The sequence below is a fragment of the Mustelus asterias genome, chromosome 19, assembly GCF_964213995.1.
Source record: "Mustelus asterias chromosome 19, sMusAst1.hap1.1, whole genome shotgun sequence".
Lineage (NCBI taxonomy): Eukaryota > Metazoa > Chordata > Chondrichthyes > Carcharhiniformes > Triakidae > Mustelus > Mustelus asterias.
In genome coordinates, this window is record NC_135819.1 from 9704243 (window position 1) to 9726467 (window position 22225).

At 48.8% G+C, this 22225-nt stretch overlaps 1 protein-coding gene across 1 annotated transcript; it reads left to right on the forward strand.

The window, feature by feature from the left end:
* The first annotated feature begins 6302 nt into the window (after nt 1–6302).
* On the forward strand, nt 6303–18094 carry pgls (6-phosphogluconolactonase). The gene is made up of 5 exons (XM_078235008.1): nt 6303–6613; nt 9111–9218; nt 11359–11460; nt 14140–14280; nt 16170–18094. Exons 1-5 carry the CDS (start codon nt 6326–6328, stop codon nt 16302–16304), a joined length of 774 nt encoding a protein of 257 aa, XP_078091134.1. The 5' UTR covers nt 6303–6325; the 3' UTR covers nt 16305–18094.
* Nucleotides 18095–22225: the final 4131 nt, after the last annotated feature.

The following is a 22225-nucleotide window of genomic DNA, read 5'->3' on the forward strand; positions in this document are numbered from 1 at the left end:
TAGCAGGTTAAATATGTGGGGTTATGGGGATAAGACCTGGGTGGGATTGTAGTCGATGCCAGCTCGATGGGCCAAATGGCCTCCTTTTGCACTGTAGGGATTCTATGAGAATTATGTTCTGTCCTGTGAGTACCAACCCTTCATTCACTTTCTTCCTGTCTACCAAAACACCTCATCATTCTGAACCCCACAACCTGGTACCTTTCTCACTTATAAGCAGAACAATCGCAGTTTCTATTGTGCCTCCACCCAGCAGACAGGGCGGTAACGTAACTGGACATTATTCAGAGCTTCTGGAGGTGTGGGTTCAAATCACACCAAGGCAGTTTGGAATTAATAATCTGGAACGGCAAGCCAGATTGTCATAAAAATCCATCATGGGTTAGGGAAGATCTGGCCAGTCTGGCCTACACGTGACTTCAGAGCCACAGCAATGTGGTTAACTCTTAACTGCCCCTATGAAATGGCCGAGCGAGACACTCAGTTTAAGGAGTGGTACAGTGGTTATCTCTGCTGCCTCACAGCGCCAGGGACTCTGCACAGACAGTGGCCCAAGCCGGGAATCGAATAGAGTTTGCATGTTCTCCCCGTGTCTGCATGGGCTTCCTCCGGTTGCTCCGGTTTCATAGAATCATAGAATCCCTACAGTGCAGAAGGAGGCCATTCGGCCCATCGAGTCTGCACAGACCACAATCCCACCCAGGCCCTACCCCCACATATTTACCCGCTAATCCCTTTAACCTACGCATCTCAGGACTCTAAGGGGCAATTTTTTTTTTTTTTACCTGGCCAATCAACCTAACCCGCACATCTTTGGACTGTGGGAGGAAACCCACGCAGACACGAGGAGAATGTGCAAACTCCACACAGACAGTGACCCGAGCCGGGAATCGAACCCGGGTCCCTGGAGCTGTGAAGCAGCAGTGCTAACCACTGTGCTACCGTGCTGCCCCTGTGGGTTTCCTTCCACAGTCCAAAAATGTATAGGTTAGCTGGATTGGCCATATTAAATTGCCCCTTAGTGTCCAAAGATGTGTATGTTCGGTGGATTGGCCATGCTAAATTGCCCCTTAGTGTCCAAAGATGTGCAGGTTAGGGTGGATTGGCCATGCTAAATTGCCCCTTAGTGTCCAAAGATGTGCGGGTTAGGTGGATTGGCCATGCTAAATTGCCCCTTAGTGTCCAAAGATGTGCAGGTTAGGTGGATTGGCCGTGCTAATGTGTGGGGTTACAGGGCTCGGGTTGGGGAACTGGCCTGTAAGATAGTCTGTCAGAGAATTGGTGCAGCCTCAATGGGCCGAATGGCCTCCTCCTGCACTGTGGGGATTCTATGAATTCAGTTCTGGAAATGGCTGTGATTCGAGCTGAGCTGGCAAACCCTGAGCTGCTAGTTCGATATTTTAACCCCAACACTGCCATTATAACAGTGCAGGTGACAGGCTGGAACGAGGGGCCAACGTTTAAAAACAAAACCACTCCCATTTCGGACAGAGGTGAGGAGGAATTTCTTCTTTCTGACGGGCTGCAGGGTGGCACAGTGGGTTAGCACTGCTGCCTCACAGCGCCAGGGACCCGGGTTCAATTTCCAGTTGGGTGACTGTCTGTGCGGAGTCTGCACGTCCTCCCCGTGTCTGCGTGGGTTTCCTCCGGGTGCTCCGGTTTCCTCCCACACTCTGAAAGACATGCTGGTTCGGGTGCATTGACCCGAACAGGCGGCGGAGTGTGGCAACGAGGGGAATTTGAGGCAACAGTCAGATCTACAGAGGAAGCAGGCTCGAGGGGCGAGTGGCCTCTTACTCCTGTTTATGCACAGTGCATTGCAGGAGCATGTTGCTGTTGGCTACAGCAGTGGATAATGTTTTCTACAGTCCTACATATTTCTACAGCCCATCTCGATCTCTGTGCTCCTCCAATTCTGGCCTCTTGAGCCTTCCCCCATTTTAAAGGCTCCATCACTGGCACCTACCTGGGAGGCCCTAATCTCTGGAATTCCCTCCCTAAACCTCTCCAAAGATGGGTGGGTTAGGTGGATTGGCCGTGCTAAATTGCCTCTTGGTGTCAGGGGGGCTAGCTAGGGTAAATGCATGGGGTTACAGGGGATGGGGCCTGGGTGGGATTGCGGTCGGTGCGGACTTGCTGGGCCGAATGGCCTCCTTCTGCACTGTAGGGATTCTATGATTCTACCTCTCTCCCGCCCTTAAAAACATACTTCTCTTCGACCAACCTGATGGTCCTCTGCCCTGACGTTGCCTCATGACAATTACAAGGGGGCACAAGTTCAAGATAAGGGGGGAAAGGTTCAGTGGAGATGAGCGGGGGGAGTTTTTTACACAGAGGGTGGTGGGGGCCTGGAATGCACTGCCAAGTGAGGTGGTTGAGGCAGACACATTAGCCACATTTAAGACTTATCTGGGTAGCCACATGAACAGGCGGGGAATAGAGGGATGCAGGTGGTTGTTCTGGGTAGGACAATGTGATCAGCGCAGGCTTGGAGGGCCTATTCCTGTGCTGTAATGTTCTTTGTTCTTTATGCGGCTTGGTGTCAGATTGTGTCCAATGACGACCCTGTGACGGCTTGGGGGACACTTTACTACATTGAAGGCGCTATGTAAATGCAAGTTGTTGTTGAATATGCATGCAGTCATTCAGTAACCTCTCCATAATGGTGAACGTAGGTGATTAGTTCTGTGTTAAACTGCACAACAAAGCTTATGTTTACTTTGCTGAATCGGTATCACTGGTGCTACTGGCCAAGCCACAATCCTTTGTGGACAAAACAACTGTTCAGGCAAAAACCTGAATCCCCATTTCAAACTTCTCATTCTTGTTTCAAATCCCCGTGCGCGCTCCCCCTTCCCCCCCTCCCATCCCTGTAACCTCCTTCCACCCCGATAAACCTTCACAGATCCCAGGACTCCTTCCCAATCTGGCCTCGTATGCATCCCCAGTTTCCTTTGATCCACCTTTGGCAACTATTCCTTCAGCTCCCACGACCCTGAGCTCTGGAGTTCCCTCCCTAAACATCATCTCCTTTCAGTCATGAGGTGGAGATGCCGGCGTTGGACTGGGGTGGGGCACAGTAAGAAGTCTCACAGCACCAGGTTAAAGTCCAACAGGTTATCTGGTAGCACGAGCTTTCGGAGCGTCGCTCCTTCATCAGGGTGAGTGCAGGAAGGAACAGCGCTCCGAAAGCTCGTGCTACCAGATAAACCTGTTGGACTTTAACCTGGCGTTGTGAGACTTCTTACTGTGCCTCCTTTAAGAAGCTAGACATACTTCCTTGACCAAGCTCTCCGTCACCTTTCCTCACGTCTCCTTTTGTGGCAGAGTGCCAGTTTGTGTCTGATTACCGTGGGACAATTTCTATGCAGAGGGGTGCTATATAAATGTGCACTGGCGTTATTGTTCCTGGTGCAGACATCCCAAACACGATACAGCATTGTCTCTCCGCAGGTGTTCATTCACTTGTGGTGTAGTTCCAGCTTTGGGTGTTTTGCTGCAATCTCCATACCTACCGCTCCCTCCTCCCAAACCCCCTGCCATGAATATAAAGGGCAGCACGGTGGCACAGTGGTCAGTACTGCTGCCTCACAGCACCAGGGATCCGGGTTTGATTCCCGGCTTGGGTCACTGTCTGTGCGGAGTCTGCACCTTCTCCCCGTGTCTGCGTGCGTTTCCTCCGGGTGCTCCGGTTTCCTCCCACAGTCCGAAAGACGTGCTGGTTAGGGTGCATTGGCCATGCTAAATTCTCCCTCAGTGTACCCAAACAGGCGCTGGAGTGTGGCGACTAAGGGATTTTCACAGTAACTTCATAGCAGTGTCAATGTAAGCCTACTTGTGATATCAATAAATAAACTTAAACTTACCTCAATTGCAAGAATAAATCTCACTAAATTATATTTACAGTACTGGGCACTGTTACCATAGAATCATAAAATCCCTCCAGTGCAGAAGGAGGCCATTTGACCCATCAAGACTGCAGCAACTATACAAAAGAGTATCATACCCAGGCCCCCAACCCCTCATCCCCATAATACCATGTATTTACCCCACTAATCTCCCTAACCTAATCATCTTTGGACACTAAGGGACAATTCACCATGGCCAATCCACCTAACCTACACATCTTTGGACACTAAGGGGCAATTTAGCATGGCCAATCCACCTAACCTGCACATCTTTGGACTGCGGGAGGAAACCGGAGCACCCAGAGGAAACCCACGCAGACACAGGGAGAACGTGCAAACTCCGCACAGTCATCCGAGGCCGGAATCAAACCTTGGTACCTGGCCTCATTATTCAATAAGAAGTCTCACAACACCAGGTTAAAGTCCAACATGTTTATTTGGTAGCAAATACCATAAGCTTTCGGAGCGCTGCTCCTTCGTCAGATGGAGCATCTCCACCTCATTATTCAAAAGAGCATTGAAGAGCTGGAGAAGGTGCAAAGCAAAATAAGATCGGGTATTGAGGGGAGGGAAGAGATAGGATAGATGGAGAGAAAGGACAACTTCTGGATATGAAATCTGTGACTTAGTGGACTGGGTATAAAAATGAGAGCCTTACCTTTTGGGAGCAAAGAGTGTGAGCAGTTTCGAACTCTCTTCCACGATTAGCCATTGAAGCTAGATCAATTTAAATCTCATTGGATGATGGAAGAGACTTGAGGGTCAGGATGGCTGATGACTTGCTGAATCATTTTGTGTGTGCTAATGGCTGCACTAACAACCAATTTAAGAATCGGCCAACCTTAAAATGTGGCTGGAAGTGACGTACATTCAAATAGAGATCAATAGGTCCAGGCAGCGGGCGATCGACGGGGCCGTCCATCTTGACTGCCCCTCTACCGCGGCTACATTCGCGGCCAGGTGTCTCTGGAGAGGGAGCATGCGGTGTCCACGGGCGCGGTTGACGCCTTCCGCGACCGCTGGGCGCCGCAGGGGCTGGGGTGTATTATCGACCCCGATAATCACCTTTTGGTTTGACGTTTTAAGTTTCCTTTCAACTTTGTTTTTGGTTCGGGCTGTTCCCCCCTTCCTTTTGGGGAGCTGCCCCTTTTACTTTGTCCCTAAGTTAATTTGAGTTCGTTTACTTGATTGGTATCGAAAGAGCTACATTCAAATAGAGGGTCTCGTTCTCTGCCATTCATGCCTTATGCCACTTTTACAATTATCCAAGAGCTTGGGGAGCCAGTGGGCCCCATTGTTTTGTCCCTGGCAACACCTCATCCAACCAGAGTTGACTTCCCAACTAATTAACTAACTAACTAACACTACATTCTGCACTCTCTCCTTTCCTTCTCTATGAACGGTATGCTTTGTCTGCACAGCGTGCAAGAAACAATATTTTTCACTGTATGCTAATACACGTCACAATTATAAATCTAATCTAATCTAATTTAATCAGGACCCATAGATAAAAGCAAAATACTGCGGATGGTGGAATCTGAGAAAATGCTGGAAGATCTCAGCAGATCTGACAGCATCTGTGGGGAGAGAATAGAATTAGGTTTGGGATAGAATGCGCAGCACAGACTGGATGGGCTGAATGGCCTCTTGTTTCCCCCTGCTGAAGCTGTTGTTTCCAATCCACCAATCAAAGTCTAGATCAGTGATGATTGATATCTCTCTCAGCCAATCAGAAACAATGGAAGGCGGGTGTTACTCGGGTGATGTGCCAGAACCAATCAAATTAGAGTTAGGGCTGGACCGCCCACTGCTCCACCAATCCGATTTCAGCAAAAGGCGTTCCGTCCAATGAAAGGCGGGTGAGTGAATGATTGACGTTGGAATGGCCCAATCGGTGTGCAGATCTGGATGATTGATGGGAGACTGGACCAATCAAGATGGGGATTGGGGCGGGTGACAGTGATTGGGCCAGAGAAAGGGGATGGCGCTGGTTGACAGGCGGATGTGCCAATTGGGATCCCCATTTTGGGTGATTGACAGGTGGGTGGACCAATCGGAATGTAGCTGAGGGCGGGAGAAGGCGGGCTGGGCCAATAGGGAGAGGCGGTGGGCTGGCTAACAGGCCGCTGGGCCAATCAGCAGAGAGATCTGGATGATGGACAGGTGGCTGGACCAATCAGCATAGGGACCTAGATGATTGAGAGACGAATAGACCAATCGGAATGCAGCTGAGGGTGGGAGAAGGCGGGCTGGGCCAATAAGGAGAGGCGGTGGGTTGGCTGACAGGCGGCTGGACCAATAGGTGGGGTTATGGGATGATTGACGGGCGAACGGACCAATCAGGATGCGGCTCCGGGTGATTGACAGGCGGCAGAGCCTATCAGGCCCGGGGCAGCCGGCCAGCGGCTCCAGTCGGGATGTCGTCCCCGCGGGTCAGCGTCTTCCCCTCGACCCGGGAGCTGGGCCCGGCCCTGGGCGACCTGGTGCTGGCTCAGGCCGCCGGGGCGGTGGGCGAGCGCGGCCGCTTCGCCCTGGCCGTGTCCGGCGGCAGCCTGGTGTCGCTGCTCTCCGCCGAGCTGCCTCAGGCCGCCGCCCGCCAGGCCGAGTCGCCCGGGGCCGCCGCCTGGAGCCGCTGGGTCCTCGGCTTCTGCGACGAGAGGCTGGTCCCGTTCGAGAGCCCGGACAGCACCTGCGGCCAGTACCGGGTGAGGAGCGGGGGGAGCGGGGAGGGGGGGACCCGCGAGAGGGGTTATCATTCAGGGAATTGTGCCAGGGTGGGGCTATTATTAGGGGACTGGTGCCAGGGTGGGGCTATTATTAGGGGACTGGCGCCAGGGTGGGGCTATTATTAGGGGACTGGCGCCAGGGTGGGGCTATTATTAGGGGACTGGCGCCAGGGTGGGGCTATTATTAGGGGACTGGTGCCAGGGTGGGGCTATTATTAGGGGACTGGTGCCAGGGTGGGGCTATTAGGGGACTGGTGCCAGGGTGGGGCTATTATTAGGGGACTGGTGCCAGGGTGGGGCTATTATTAGGGGACTGGTGCCAGGGTGGGGCTATTATTAGGGGACTGGTGCCAGGGTGGGGCTATTATTAGGGGACTGGTGCCAGGGTGGGGCTATTATTAGGGGACTGGTGCCAGGGTGGGGCTATTATTAGGGGACTGGTGCCAGGGTGGGGCTATTATTAGGGGACTGGTGCCAGGGTGGGGCTATTATTAGGGGACTGGTGCCAGGGTGGGGCTATTATTAGGGGACTGGTGCCAGGGTGGGGCTATTATTAGGGGACTGGTGCCAGGGTGGGGCTATTATTAGGGGACTGGTGCCAGGGTGGGGCTATTATTCGGGGACTGGCGCCAGGGTGGGTGTTGGGGGATATTAAGTGTTGTGGTGGAAATATATATGGTTAATATTGGTAAATGAGTTTAATATTGCAGTTGAGTATTAATACCGGACGAGTGATTGTGTGGGACTGGTAATTAATGATCCAGGAAAAGATGTTTGTTGACGGACCATCAATCTTTGAGGGTATTAATAATCCCAGAAAGACTGAGGTTTGGAATTTGTAGCCCCAGTTAAAATTGGGATTCGTGTTGATGAAAAATGAAGGAAATGTTTTCTATTGTGCTTTTCGCAACCACTTGACATCTCCAAAAGTCTGGCCTGTCTTTGTGCTGTAAAACTCTGTGACTCCGGGCAGTCTGGTACTTTTGATGTGTCATCAATGTTGTAATGTAGGAAGCACAGCAGCTAATTTGTATACGGCAAGCTCCCGCAAACACCCACCCTGGCACCAGTCCACTAACAATAACCCCACCCTGCTTCACAGCGCAGGGACCTGGGTTCAATTCCTTGGGTGGGTGACTGACTGTTTGTGTGGGGTTTGCACATTCTCCCCGTGTCTGCGTGGGTTTCCTCCGGGTGCTCTGGTTTCCTCCCACAGTCCAAATCGAAAAATCAACGCTTTGTTTCAAACTCCAGTTGGCAGGTCTATCATCTTGAGAAGGCTGTCAATTTAATCCCAAGGTTAAGTAGGTTGGCCATGCTAAATTGCCCCTTTGGGGGGGGGGGGGGGCCTTCAACCCAACATGTCCATGCTGCCCAGTTTTTATCACTAAACTCGCCCCAATTGCCCGCATTTGGCCCATATCCCTCTACACCCATCTTACCCACGTAACTGTATCAGTGCTTTTTAAAAGACAAAATTGTACCCGCCTCTATTACTACCTCTGGCAGCTCGTTCCAGACACTCACCACCCTCTGTGTGAAAGAATTGCCCCTCTGGACCCTTTTTGTATCTCTCCCCCTCACCTTTAACATATGCCCTCTAATTTTAGATTAGATTAGAGGGCTAAATGTGTGGGGTTGTGGGGAATGGGGCCTGGGTGGGATTGTGGTCGGTGCAGACTCAATGGGCTGAATGGCCTCCTTCTGTACTGTAGGGATTCTGATTGTCAATGCAATTAACACTCAACCCTATTTAGCTGCATCCTGGACCTTGTGAAGATCACGCCAGTACATTTCATCTTGTGCTAAGTTTTATTTAGTCAAGTGGGTCTCTGCTTTGAGAACATCTTTGTTCCATGGACCAGTTCCAGAGCACATACCGAGCATCGCACCTGTGTAATGTTTCCACTTCCTGATCTGGAGTGCAGATGTTCATAGAGTTGCTGCACCTCGTAATCGCTGAGAATTTAGATTCTGGACCTGTCGGACTTGTAACAAGCAAACGTAGAGATGGCTTACAAGCATTTTTAAGCTTCTGTCGCTAGTCGGCAGACTAAGGGCAGCACGGTGGCACAGTGGTTGGCACTGCTGCCTCACAGCGCCAGGGACCCGGGTTCGATTCCCGGCTTGGGTCACTGTCTGTGTGGAGTTTGCACGTTCTCCCCGTGTCTGCGTGGGTTTCCTCCCACACTCCAAAAATGTGCCGGTTAGGTGGATTGGCCATGCTAAATTGCCCCTTAGTGTCAGGGAGACTAGCTAGGGTAAATGCATGGGGATAGGGCCTGGGTAGGAATATCTGAGCTAAGGTTGATTGTAAACAGAGCTACCAGGTTGATGAATGGGTCCTCCAGTTGTCTGTTGGGTGAACAGAGCAATATTTGCCCTTGCTGTATTTTGAGTTGCGTGTGAATGACTTTCCAGCGCAATCGCCAGGCTGGTACCCATCCCATTTAACCCTTCGTGTTGTCTCTTTCAGAAACACCTGCTCTCCAAGATCTCCATCCCGAATAACCATGTGGTCGCAATTAACCCTTCGCTCTCCGTGGAGGAAGCAGCAGACAAGTATGCGGAGAGATTGAGAGAGGTACTGGACTGAGCAGCATTGGAATCGTGTAGCGATTCCCAGTGCCTAGGTATAAAAACACTGATCAGAAACTGGCAGAGGACAGGAAACTCCGGCCTCCCATCTTTGCCCGCTGGGAAGCTGTAAAGAGAGAGACCATTCCTGGATTATTTATGCTTTTTGATTTGATTTATTATTGTCACATGTATTAGTATACAGTGAAAAGTATTGTTTCTTGCGCTCTATACAGACAAAGCATACCGTTCATTGAGAAAGAAAGGAGAGAGTGCAGAATGTAGTGTTACAGTCATAGCTAGGGTGTAGAGAAAGATCAACTTAATGCGAGGTAGGTCCATTCAAAAGTCTGACAGCAGCAGGGAAGAAGCTGTTCTTGGGTCGGTTGGTACGTGACCTCAGACTTTTGTGTCTTTTATTCCCGGTGGAAGAGAGAATGTCCGGGGGTGCGTGGGGTCCTTGATTATGCTGGCTGCTTTGCCGAGGCAGTGGGAAGTGTAGACAGAGTCAATGGATGGGAGGCTGGTTTGCCTGATGGATTGGGCTACATTCACAACCACTTTTGTAGTATTTTGCGGTCTTGGGCAGAGCAGGAGCCCATACCAAGCTGTGATATAACAGGAAAAGATGTTTTCTGTGGTGCATCTGTAAAATTGGTGTGTGTTGTAGCGGACATGTCGAATTTCCTTAGCCTCCTGAGAAAGTAGAGGTGTTGGTGGGCTTTCTTCGCTATAGCGTCAGCATGGAGGGACCAGGACAGGTTGTTGGCGATCTGGACACCTAAAAGCTTGAAGCTCTCGACCATTCCCACTTTGACTTAATCAAATAAATTAAATGAACAAGTTGAGGGATAAATTAAAAGGCTGCCCCATAAAGGGGCAGTACGATAAAGTAAACGGAATCTCCTGGATTCTTTGTGTGTGCCCCAACTGTTAAAGGATTGTAAACGCACTGTTATTTGATTTGATTCATTATTGTCACATGTATTAACATGCAGTGAAAAGTATTGTTTCTTGCGCACTATACAGACAAAGCATACCGTTCATAGAGAAGGAAAGGAGAGAGTGCAGAATGTAGTGTTACAGTCAGAGCCAGGGTGTAGAGAAAGATCAACTTAATGCGAGGTAGGTCTATTCAAAAGTCTGACAGCAGCAGGGAAGAAGCTGTTCTTGAGTCGGTTGGTGCGTGACCTCAGACTTTTGTATCTTTTTCCCCGACGGAAGAAGGTGGAAGAGAGAATGTCTGGGGTGCGTGGGGTCCTTAATTATGCTGGCTGCTGCTGTATTAGTTGCCACGACACTTGTGTAGGGACGGTTCTGGAAAGACGGGAGGAGCTGGGATTGTTCTGGAAGCAGCTTGTGTTAACGGGAGATTTCACACTGCCATGGTGGAACAGGGTTGCTCAGTCGCTGGGTGGTGAAGACAGCATCGCACCCGACCTGGCAAAGCTGGAACTCCCGTTCACACAGAGACCAAACTCCTGGCGTGGACTGGTCTCTCGATAACCCAATAATACTATCCAGCAGTCAGTGACACCTGGCGCTGGCCATTCGTTAACATGCTGTAACATCAGTGAACTGGTCAGCCTGCTCACCCCCTCATTTAAAGATGTGTTGGAATTTTAAATTCACTACCTCCAATCCAACTACTGGGGGAATGTGAGTTTTTTATTCATTTGTGGGACATGGGCGTCGCTGGCTGGGCCAGCATTTATTGCCCATCCCTAGCTGCCTGAGGGCAGTTGAGAGTCAACCGCATTGCTGTGGTTCTGGAGTCACATGTAGGCCAGATCAGATAAGGATGACAGATTTCCTTCCCTAAAGGACATTAGTGAACCAGATGGGTTTTTCCGACAATGGTTTCATGGTCATCAGTAGATTCTTAATGCCACATATTTTTTGTTGAATTCCAATTCCACCATCTGCCCTGGCGGGATTCGAACCCGGGTCCCCAGAACATTAGCTGAGTTTGTGGATCTAGCGATAATACCGCTAGCCCATTCCCCTGCCTCGGAGCTCCACTTTGCTGCAGTTTAACCACATTTTAACCTTAGCACAACAGATTCTTAAATGATTTGAGCAGCAGTGGTTCTTGTGTTCAGTGATGTTGGGTTGGGTGTTTTAATGCTTGTGTCTTTTGTCTCCAGCTGTTTCCAGGTGATAACGTTCCTGTGTTTGACTTGCTCATCTTGGGGATTGGACCCGATGGACACACTTGCTCTCTCTTCCCAGACCACCCCCTTCTGCAGGTAACTTATCAACACCGCTGTGTTGGAGGGGATATCTTTGATCTATTCACAGTTAAAGCAGATAGATTGATGGACATCGAGCTAAGGAGAGAGGTGATAGAAAGCTGCAGCACAAAGGGACTGGCAGGGGGAGGGTTCTTGTTCATGAAACCAGGGAGGTAGCATACAGGTGCAGAAATTAACATGGAAGACAAATGGGGAGGGGGGGTGGTGGAGCGTGTGGGTGGGAGGATGAGGATAGCAGGTGGGGGGAGGTCAGTGGGGGGACGGGGTATGGGGAGGGGGTGGGTGTGAGGGAGGCAGTGTGTAGCTCGGTGTGAGAAAAGTGTCGGCCTGGATTGTGGAGCTAAACTCCCCGGAGTGGGGCTTGAACCAACAACCCTCTGACCGTGAGCCACAGCTCTACAAGGCTGGGAGCAAACACCACCCCCAGCCCCCCCCCTCCCCTCCACAATGAGGCCCTGCTGCAGAGCAGCACTGGCTGGATCAGGGGGTGGCGCAGTGGTTAGCACTGCTGCCTCATGTAGTGGGATCCCTCCTTTTAACTCCACTGGGCTTATTTTAGATTTGGTTCTCCGTCACCCAAACCCCACCAATGCCCGAGTGATTCTCTCTCTTGCCGATGGAACAATGGCCACCTTGCGTCTACTTCACTAGAGTAGCGCTCCCAAGAGAGAGAAAAGGAAACTGCTGCCTATCCACTACCTGGCAGCCTTTCCTGAGTGGGCGGTTTCGAAGCGCCCAGGGTACCCTCAGTTCTAGACTCCGGAATTATGGTCAGGAATATTTATATTGTGACTTAGTCAGAGATCATTGGTGAGAAATTGAAAAGATCAAAACGGACTCCAACGGAAGTCAAAGATATATGTATAAAAACATCAAGGTCAAAGGTCACCAAACACCAGGAAAACAACACACACTGCCTTATGCTCTATGAGACTATAACTATGGAAGGAAATACTAAAACGGACACCTTGGAATTCTTACTTTATACAAGTTTACCAGTGTCTTAAACTATGAAAGGTGCATGCAAAAGCCCCCCCCCCCCCCCCCCTTTCCCCAAAGCCTCATCCACTATGATGATCTCGGGAACTTCGCGAATTACCGGAGGGTACTCACAATCCTAGTTTAAATTGCTCAGTGGGCTTCAGGCTGCGTGCTGGAGACGACCGAGTGGAGAGTGCTGTCATGCTGGACCGAAGAGAAAAGAGAGAAATGGCCGACCTGACCATCCTTTTATAATGTAAACTTGAATTATTTTCCTGCCAACTCCGCCCCCCTTCCAACCGGCAGTTTCCACAGACAAAGGCTTGCTCTTTATCTGCAACTGCGATCTTACAGTCCATAGAGACCAGATGGTCCCATCCCAGGTGATAGGTCCCTTGCTGTCCTGTATTGTTCCATCGGAGATCGTTTAATTGTTTTCCCATTAGGGAAATGGGCTTCTCCTCGCTCTGGGACAAGGCCATTATCACCTGTATTGAGTCCAGACCAGGTGCATTGTCTTGCTGCCGGCCTAGTCTGGTGATGTCGTCAGGTCCTTTTGTACTGCTGATAACCTAATCAGCAGTCTGTCTGGTTTCTGGCTGCTTGCAATTTTTGGACTGGGCCCCTTCACACACACACACACACACACACACACAGGCTGGCTGGGCTCCCTGGGACATTTTTGGTCAAGTCCTACAGCCAAGTGTGGCCACTTTCACAGTTCTTTAGGGTTCAAGTCCTTTTCCCAGCTCATAAAAAAGGCCTGAGTTGCCCGAAAAACTTACACTCACAGCGCCTGGGACCCGGGTTCGATTCCCGGCTCGGGTCACTGTCTGTGCGGAGTCTGCACGTTCTCCCCTGTGTCTGAGCGGGTTTCCTCCGGGTGCTCCAGTTTCCTCTCAGTCTGAAAGACGTGCTGGTTAGGGTGCATTGGCTGTGCAAAATTCTCCCTCAGTGTACCCGAACAGGTGCCGGAGTGTGGCGACTGGGGAATTTTCACAGTAACTTCATTGTAGTGTTAATGCAAGCCAACTTGTGACACTAATAAATAAATCTTGGGGCAGGTCAGACACTCAGTGTGACTCCAGACCACTCGCCTTCCGTACTAGTCAACAATGACTGCCTTTCAGAAGTACTTCATTAGTGACACAATGGTTAGCACTGCTGCCTCACAGCGCCAGGGACCCGGGTTCAATTCCAGCCTCGGGTCACTGTCAGTGTGGAGTTTGCACGTTCTCCCCGTGTCTGCGTGGGTTTCCTCCGGGTGCTCCGGTTTCCTCCCACACTCCAAAGATGTGCGGGTTAGGTTGATTGGCCGAGCTAAATTAACCCCTGACACTAAATTAATTAGTTTCAGGGGGATTCGCAAGGTAAATATGTGGGGTTATGGGGATAGGGGCTGGGTGGGGATTGTTGTCGGTGCAGGCTCGATGGACCGAATGGCCTCCTGCTGCACTGTAGGGATTCTATGATTCTAGCCGTAAAGCGCTTTGGAATGTCCTGAGCTGGTGAAAAGGTGCTATAGAAATGAAAATTATTTCTTTCAATAGACAGAGCTCGTTTGGGGGGGGGTAGGGATTAACACGATAAGCTTTTGAGATCTTTCCAATTGGTAGTGATACAGATCTGCTGATTCTAACCCCGGAGTTACAATGCTTCCATTAATGCAGCGTTCCTCCCCCTCTGGAACAGGAACAAAGTAAGATCATTGCTCCGATCAGCGACTCGCCCAAACCGCCGCCCAAGCGTATCACCATGACCCTGCCTCTGCTGAACGCAGCACGCTGCGCTCTGTTTGTGGTGACTGGTGAGAGTAAGGCTGCCGTGTTAAAGGTAAGAGGCTGCCCTTAGGAAGTCCGATTGCCTGTAAATTCCACCATGTGTATCTCAATTCCACGTTCCCCGACAGAATCCTATCGCTCTCAGGTTTTGACATTTGCAATGACCTATAACCTCGAGAGCTTCTTGGGGGAGAGAGTTCCGATTTTCACACTCTGAAGTATCAAGGAGTGCTTCCCAACATCATCCCTGAGCAACCTGCCTCCAACTATAAGCTCTGCTCCCCTTGTACTGGACTTTCTACCCCGCCCCCATCGTAGGAAATAATATCTCTCCGTCATTCCTGTGAGAACACTTTTAATTAATTGAAACATCTCCGTTAAATAATGGCGAGACAAATCAATACTGTGCAACCTCTCCTCGTAACTTAATCCTAAGTCGCACAGTGGGTTAACACTGCTGCCTCACAGCGCCAGGGACCCGGGTTCGATTCCCGGCTTGGGTCACTGTCTGTGCGGAGTCTGCACCTTCTCCCCGTGTCTGCGTGGGTTTCCTCCGGGTGCTCCGGTTTCCTCCCACACTCCAAAGACGTACGGGCTAGGGGGATTGGCCATGCTAAATTGCCCCTTAGTGTCATGGGGACTAGCTAGGATAAATGCATGGGGTTTTGGGGATAGGGCCCAGGTGGGATCGTGGTCGGTGCAGACTCAATGGGCCGAATGGCCTCCTTTCTGCACTGTAAGATTCCATGATTCGAAGTCTTGGATTCATTCTGGTGACCCTGTATTGGACCCACTCCAAGATCCAATATGTCCTTCCTGAGGTGTGGGACCCAGAACTGACCGCCTTATTCAAAATGGGTATCCAGGGTGGCACAGTGGTTAGCACTGCGGGTTCAATTCCAGCCTTGGGTCACTGTCTGCGTGGCGTTTGCACGTTCTCCCTGTGTCTGTGTGGGTTTCCTCCGGGTGCTCCCGTTTCCTCCCACAATCCAAAGATGTGCAGGTTAGGTGGATTGGCCATGCTAAATGTGTCGGGTTACAGGGCCAGGGTGGGGGAAGAGGGCATGGGTAGGATAGTGTGTCAAAGAGTCGGTGCAGACTTGATGGGTCGAATGGCCTCTTCTGCAATGTAGGGATTCCATGAACTAAGGATTTATAAAACTAAGGTAACTTCGGCTCCTTAGTATTGCAGCCCATTTTGCTTTTTGGGTTTGTATGGCCATAGAGTCATAGAGGTTTATAGCATGGAAACAGGCCCTTCGGCCCAACTTGTCCATGCCACCCCTTTTCTTTTTTAACCCCGAAGCTAGTCCCAATTGCCTGCGTTTGGCCCATATCCCTCCATATCCATCTTTCCCATGTAACTGTCTAAACGCTTTTGAAAAGACAAAATTGTACCCGCCTCTACTACTACCTCTGGCAGCTTGTTCCAGACACTCACCACCCTTTGTGTGGAAAAAATTGCCCCTCGGGACCCTTTTGTATCTCTCCTCTCTCACCTTAAACCTATGCCCCCTAGTTTTAGACTCCCCTATCTTTGGGAAAAGATATTGACTATCGAGCTGATCTGTGCCCCTCATTATTTTATAGACCTCTATAAGATCACCCCTCAGCCTTCTACGCTCCAGAGAAAAAAGTCCCAGTCTATCCAGCCCCTCCTTATAACTCAAACCATCAAGTCCCGGTAGCATTCTAGTAAATCTTTTCTGCACTCTTTCTAGTTTAATAATATCCTTTTCTATAATAAGGTGACCAGAACTGTACACAGTATTCCAAGTGTGGCCTTACCAATGTCTTGTCTATGATCTCAGTGGAGGTGGAAGTTGTTGGGTTGTTTAAGTTAAATTGTTGACCAATCGACAGAGCAGAGTTCCCCAATGTTAATGTGTGAAGTAATCTGGAACTGGACCTCTCTGTGACTCACTGTTATCCTCTATCCAGGAAATCCTGGAAGGTCAGGGTGGGAACCCGCTGCCTGCCGCCCGTATCCAGCCAGCGAAGGGCGAGGTGCACTGGCTTCTCGACGAGGCTGCAGCAAGCAAGCTGACCATCAAGGTGGAGCGGGCATCGCTGTAGATGCTGGAAATCTGAAGCCAACACACAGAGTGCTGAGATTGCTCAGCAGGGCGTGCAGCATCTCTGGAAAGAGAGAGAGAGAGAGAGAGGGAGAGGTAACGTTTCACATCGAGGACCTTTTGTCAGAACAGTTGGCGTCGGTGATGCAGAGCTGTCCTGGCGAGAGGTCGTTGATGTGGCACGCTCACTCTCGGCTTCGCCTGTTGTCAGACCTGCTAGGTATTTTCACCTGCTTTCCCTGGGAACGCACAGTCGAAGCGTGTGAAGTCTCCTGAGACGATCGAGCCTGTGATGTGTTAGTTTAGTGATCCCAGCCTGCATGCTTTCATTTTATGTAAAAAAAAAAACCACACATCCTGTTGCCTCTTAGGATGGAAATTAACCGGTTATTAATTTCTAACGTCGCCTCGCAGAGCTTTGTCGCAAATGCTTTCACTGAAACAGGTACCAAAGTTCAGTGAAATTACTGAAATCTTTACATGTGAAACCTCTGGGATATTGATGAGTAAATATTGTCGAGGTGTGTGTGAGTTAAAATACCTTCCTAAATCCATAAATTGGTGAATTAAGTCCTTTGGGTGAAGATCGAGTTTCTGTTGATAAACTTTCTCATTTCTGTTGTCCTTTCTAACTTAATTTTTGTCCACATTCCAACTTGCGGTGTTTTTTAAAAAAAAAAACAATTCTTGCTGTGTGTGGTCTTACATGAGGCACGACTCCCCTTGCCTGGCGCCCCCTCCTTTCGTACCGCTCGAGGGGTCTGCCTTGTTGGGTTTGGGGCCCCAAAGTACCCGGAGTGTAGCGACTAGGGGGATTTTCACAGTAACTTCGTTGCAGTGTTAATGTAAGCCTTACTTGTGACACTAATAAATTAACTTCAGGCCCTCGATTGGGACGTACACCGTGAGTCAGGGTGAGGTTACGCTGCGGCACTCATTCCTGCCAACGCAAAAAGTAGGATTGACATCTGAAACCGTGCCAGTTTGGACGAGGGTCAGTGTGTGTTTTACAAGTGTTTCACTGAACTGAACCAGTATGTCACATTGGCAACTTGTTCTGTAATGGACCAAAAAAACATAAAGGAAACCTCGTATTGGTTTCAGAATTGAAAAGGAGCTACTATGTGTTTTGCGCACAGAATATTTGCGAGCTGTACATTATCTATACTGTGTGCATGTTTAGTTGATGGTGACTTTTGGAGGTTGATTTATAATCGAACATTTTGGGTGCCGAACTCCAAGTGACCTAGCTCACCAAACATGTGACTAAACGTGAGCACCCAGTTTAGAAATTTATACTGAATTCAAAGAGAAAAGAGAGGTTTACATCTTCAAATCATCCCAGTGGTTGACTCACATCCTCTGCTCGTGCTTTGACCTGGAACTGGTTACTAGTGAACTGCCACCCGGATAAAAGCGCAATGCTGCGGATGCTGGAAATCCTAAATTGAAAACGCTGGAAAATCCCAGCAGGTCTGGCAGCCCCCCCCCCCCGCCCCCCATGGAGAGAGAAACAGAGTTCAACGTCTGGAGTTGGGTGTGACCGAGCCCCGTCTCTCCACAGATGCTGCCGGACCTGCTGAGGTTTTCCAGCACTTGTTGTTATCAGCCGTGAGGGGTTGATGGAGGGGTGGGGGTCACTTTTATGGTATGAGCTTGCGAACTGTTTATTATGTAAGACACACATTCCCCTTTGAGGTAGCATGTTGACTAAGTTGGACTGAAGGAAAATAGCAATTTGGGAACCTATTAACAGTGTACTGTGCAAAACAATAAATCTTTTTTTTTTGTGTACAATTCTGGATTGTTCTGTCATTGTTTCCAAAAGTTCTGCCCTTCCAACTAGTTCTTTATTCGTCATTCAGTCTCTACTGTTAAGGGCATGGTTGATGGCTAATACCACGCTGTTCAAATCCCAGTAGAGAAACTTGAAACAACTGCCTACACGTTTAGGTTTGCAATTTGTATAGTATGAGGAGCAATTTTGAAAATCCAGAAATGATGCCCCTGTCTACTTGTGATGATTTTTTAATAGCAAATTAAATGTTTAATAAGAAATATAACATAGAATTACACTTAAATGAGACAATGGATTCACACAGTACCAGTGCATTAAAGTAGTTCCAAGCAATCTTCATAGCTAACATTCCCCATCTGTCCAGCAACACCTTATTAATTTAAGGATCCAGAGGAATCCAGTAACTTTTACACGGTGCCCTTAACTCCCTCTTGTGGTGCCTTCTGAGGTTAACAGCACTTTCAGATCTGGTTTTGTTCACATTTGCTGGATGTTTGACCAGCGATTCCTATTGTCTGTTGAGATCAAAGGTTTCAGTATCTCAAATATGTTCTTTCCCTTTGATCTCTCCATTTTCGCACCCAGTCCCTTTAAAACTGCTCTCCAGAATTGATAAACTTTATCTCTTTATTTTAGCTTTCAGAATTGTAAAGAAAAGTAAACCTACTTTATCTATAACACCTTTCTTTCTTATCTTCTCTTTGGAATCACAACAACCTATTCAAATTGATTCCTGATCTTTAACCATCCTTACTAAATTACCTTATGTAAACATCAGTTTCAAATACTGCTAGGCTCGTTACCATATCAAACCCCACCGATTCAAAATAGTCGCTCTGTCCCTTGCTTTATTTATCGCTTGTATACTCCCAGCAGTTTAAAAATATGACAAGAATATAACGGAGTAAGAGTTTTAACAACACCAGGTTAAAGTCCAACAGGTTTATTTGGTAGCAAATACCACTAATGGTATTTGCTACCAAATAAACCTGTTGGACTTTAACCTGGTGTTGTTAAAACTCTTACTATGTTCACCCCAGTCCAACGCCGGCATCTCCACATCAAGAATATAACGAACAGAAAAATATTCCAATTTTTTGGGTTTTCCTGACGGGTTTTCTTGACGCTACACACAAGATCCAATGCTTCCTACCACCCTCATAGTCTCATCCAGGCCATGGTTTCCTTAAGTGTTGGATCCCTTGTGAACCAAAACATGCATCTTTTATTCACATTTGATTTGATTTATTATTGTCACGTGTAAGTATACAGTGAAAAGTATTGTTTCTTGCGCACTATACAGACAAAATATACAGAACAGATACGTTCATAAAGAAGGAAAGGAGTGGAGAATGTAGTGTTACAGTCATAGCTAGGGTGTAGAGAAAGATCAACTTAATGCGAGGTAGGTCCATTCAAAAGTCTGATGGCAGCAGGGAAGAAGCTGTTCTTGAGTCGGTCGGTACACGATTCAGACTTTTGTATCTATTTCCCGACGGAAGAAGGTGGAAGAGAGAATGTCCAAGGTGCGTGCAGTCCTTGATTATGCTGGCTCCTGTGCCGAGGCAGTGGGAAGTGTAGACAGTATCAATGGATGGGAGGCTGTTTTGAGTGGACCGGGCTTTGTTCACAACCCTTCGTAGTTTCTCTTGGTCTTGGGCAGAGCAGCAGCCGTGCCAAGCTGCGACATAACCAGAAAGAATGCTTTCTTTGGTTCATCTGTAGAAGTTGGTGAGAGTTGTAGCTGACGTGCCAAATTTTCTTAGTCTCCTGAGAGAGTAGAGGCGTTGGTGGGCTTTTTTAACTATAGTGTCCGCATGGAGGGACCAGGACAGGTTGTTGGTGACCTGGACACCTTAAAAACTTGAAGCTCTCGATCATTTCTACTTCATCCCCATTGATGTAGACAGGGGCATGTTCTCCACTATGCTTCCTGAAGTCGATGACAATCTACTTGGTTTTGTTGACATTGAGGGAGAGATTGTGTACAGGTTATCCTGCCCCAGTCTTAACATTTAATCCGTAATGCTGGCAATAGATGGACTGCCCTCCAGGCTTTAGAAAAGTCAGTCACAAGTCCAGTTGTAGGCTAAAATTAAAAGGAATTTATTTGCATACTGAATAATATGCAGTAGGGGACAGATGCAGCGAGGTTTTAAATGCTGGAATGATCATCAAGCTTGCACTCGATTGCCTATGATTAATGCACAAAAATGTCATTCAGCCCAAGTGGTGTTTGCAGTCCATGTGTGGACTAAAGCTAGAGTCCCAGGCTAGCCACACTGACCCCCCACTGACTACGCAAGAAATAACAGGCTACAAGATGAAGGCATATAAAATCGCCGGCTCCAACACACCCCTCCCTGATGAGCTCAATGCATTCACACCCGTTTTGAGCAAGAGGTCAGCGAGAGCATGCCCTCCACCCTGGATGAACCTGTATCTGGGGTCACCACTGCTGATGTCAGTGCAGCTTTCTCAAAGGTCAACCCACAGAAAGTGACTGGCCCGGATGGGGTATCCTGCTCTGATCAGTTGGCGGAGGTATTCACAGACATCGTCAACCTCTACAGGAATCTGAGGTCCCAATCTGCTTCAAGAAGACGACCATCATCCCGGTATCTAAGAAAAACCAAGCAGCGTGCCTAAATGACTATTGTCAGGTGGCTCTGACATCCATCAGTATGAAGTGCTTCAAAAGGTTAGTCATGGCACGAATCAATTCCTGCCTCCCGGACTACCCGGATCCACTACAGTTTGCCTACCGCCGCAACAGGTCCACAGCAGATGCCATCTCCTGGCCCTGCACTCAACTCTGACACCTATGTCAGACTCCTATTTATTGACTACAGCTCAACCTTCAACACCATTATTCCCACAAAACTCATCTCCAAACTCCGTGGCCTGGGCCTCGGCACCTCCCTCTGCGACTGGATCCTGAACTTCCGAACTCACAGGCCATAATCAGTAAGGATTGGCAATAATACCTCCTCCACGATTATCCTCAACATCGGTGTTCCACAAGGCTGTGTTCTCAGCCCCCTACTATACTTATATATGTATGACTGTGTGGCCAAATTCCCCTCCAATTCGATTTTCAAGTTTGCTGACGACACCACTGTAGTGGGTCGGATCTCAAACAATGACGAGACAGAGTACAGGAATGAGATAGAGAATCTGGTGAACTGGTGTGGCAACAATAATCTCTCCCTCAATGTCAACAAAATGAAGGAGATTGTCATCAACTTCAGGAAGCATGAAGGAGGACATGCCCCTGTCTACATCAATGGGGACGAAGTAGAAAGGGTCGACAGCTTCAGGTTCTTGGGTGTCCAGATCACCAACAACCTGTCCTGGTCCCCCCCATGCCGACACTATAGTTAAGAAAGCCCACCAACACCTCTACTTTCTCAGAAGACTAAGGAAATTTGGCATGTCCATTACGACTCTCACCAACTTTTACAGATGCACCATAGAAAGCATTCTTTCTGGTTGTATCACAGCTTGGTATGCCTCCTGCTCTGCCCAAGACCACAAGGAACTACAAAAGGTCATGAATGTAGCCCAATCCATCACGCAAATCAACGTCCCATCCATTGACTCTGTCTACACATCCCGCTGCCTTGACAAAGCAGCCAGCATAATCAAGGACCCCACGCACCCCCGGACATTCTCTCTTCCACCTTCTTCCGTTGGGAAAAAGATACAAAAGTCTGAGGTCACGTACCAACCGACTCAAGAACAGCTTCTTCCCTGCTGCTGTCAGACTTTTGAATGGACTTGCCTTGCATTAAGTTGATCTTTCTCTACACCCTAGCTATGACTGTAATACCACATTCTGCACTCTCTCCTTTCCTTCTCTATGAACGGTATGCTTTGTATAGCGCGCAAGAAACAATACTTTTCACTGTATGTTAATACATGTGACAATAATAAATCAAATCAAATTGGCCGCTGAGTTTAAAAGGGAAATTCTAATGTTCTTGGCAGCTCCAGGAAGGTTTCGGTGTTGATCTCTGATAGTAAGTTGCATGTGAACGCTTCTTCCATGTGGTTGGCGGGGGGGGGGGGGGGACCAGGTGGCTGCAAGAAATGCTATGGCATTTAAAAAGTTGATCATGGAT

Bases quoted from the DNA above. Each gene is read 5' to 3' on its own strand.
- pgls (XM_078235008.1), top strand. From the start codon at position 6,326: ATGTCGTCCCCGCGGGTCAGCGTCTTCCCCTCGACCCGGGAGCTGGGC. The intron at 6,614-9,110 runs GTGAGGAGCGGG...TGTCTCTTTCAG, and splicing joins GCACCTGCGGCCAGTACCGG to AAACACCTGCTCTCCAAGAT. The intron at 11,461-14,139 runs GTAACTTATCAA...CCTCTGGAACAG, and splicing joins CAGACCACCCCCTTCTGCAG to GAACAAAGTAAGATCATTGC.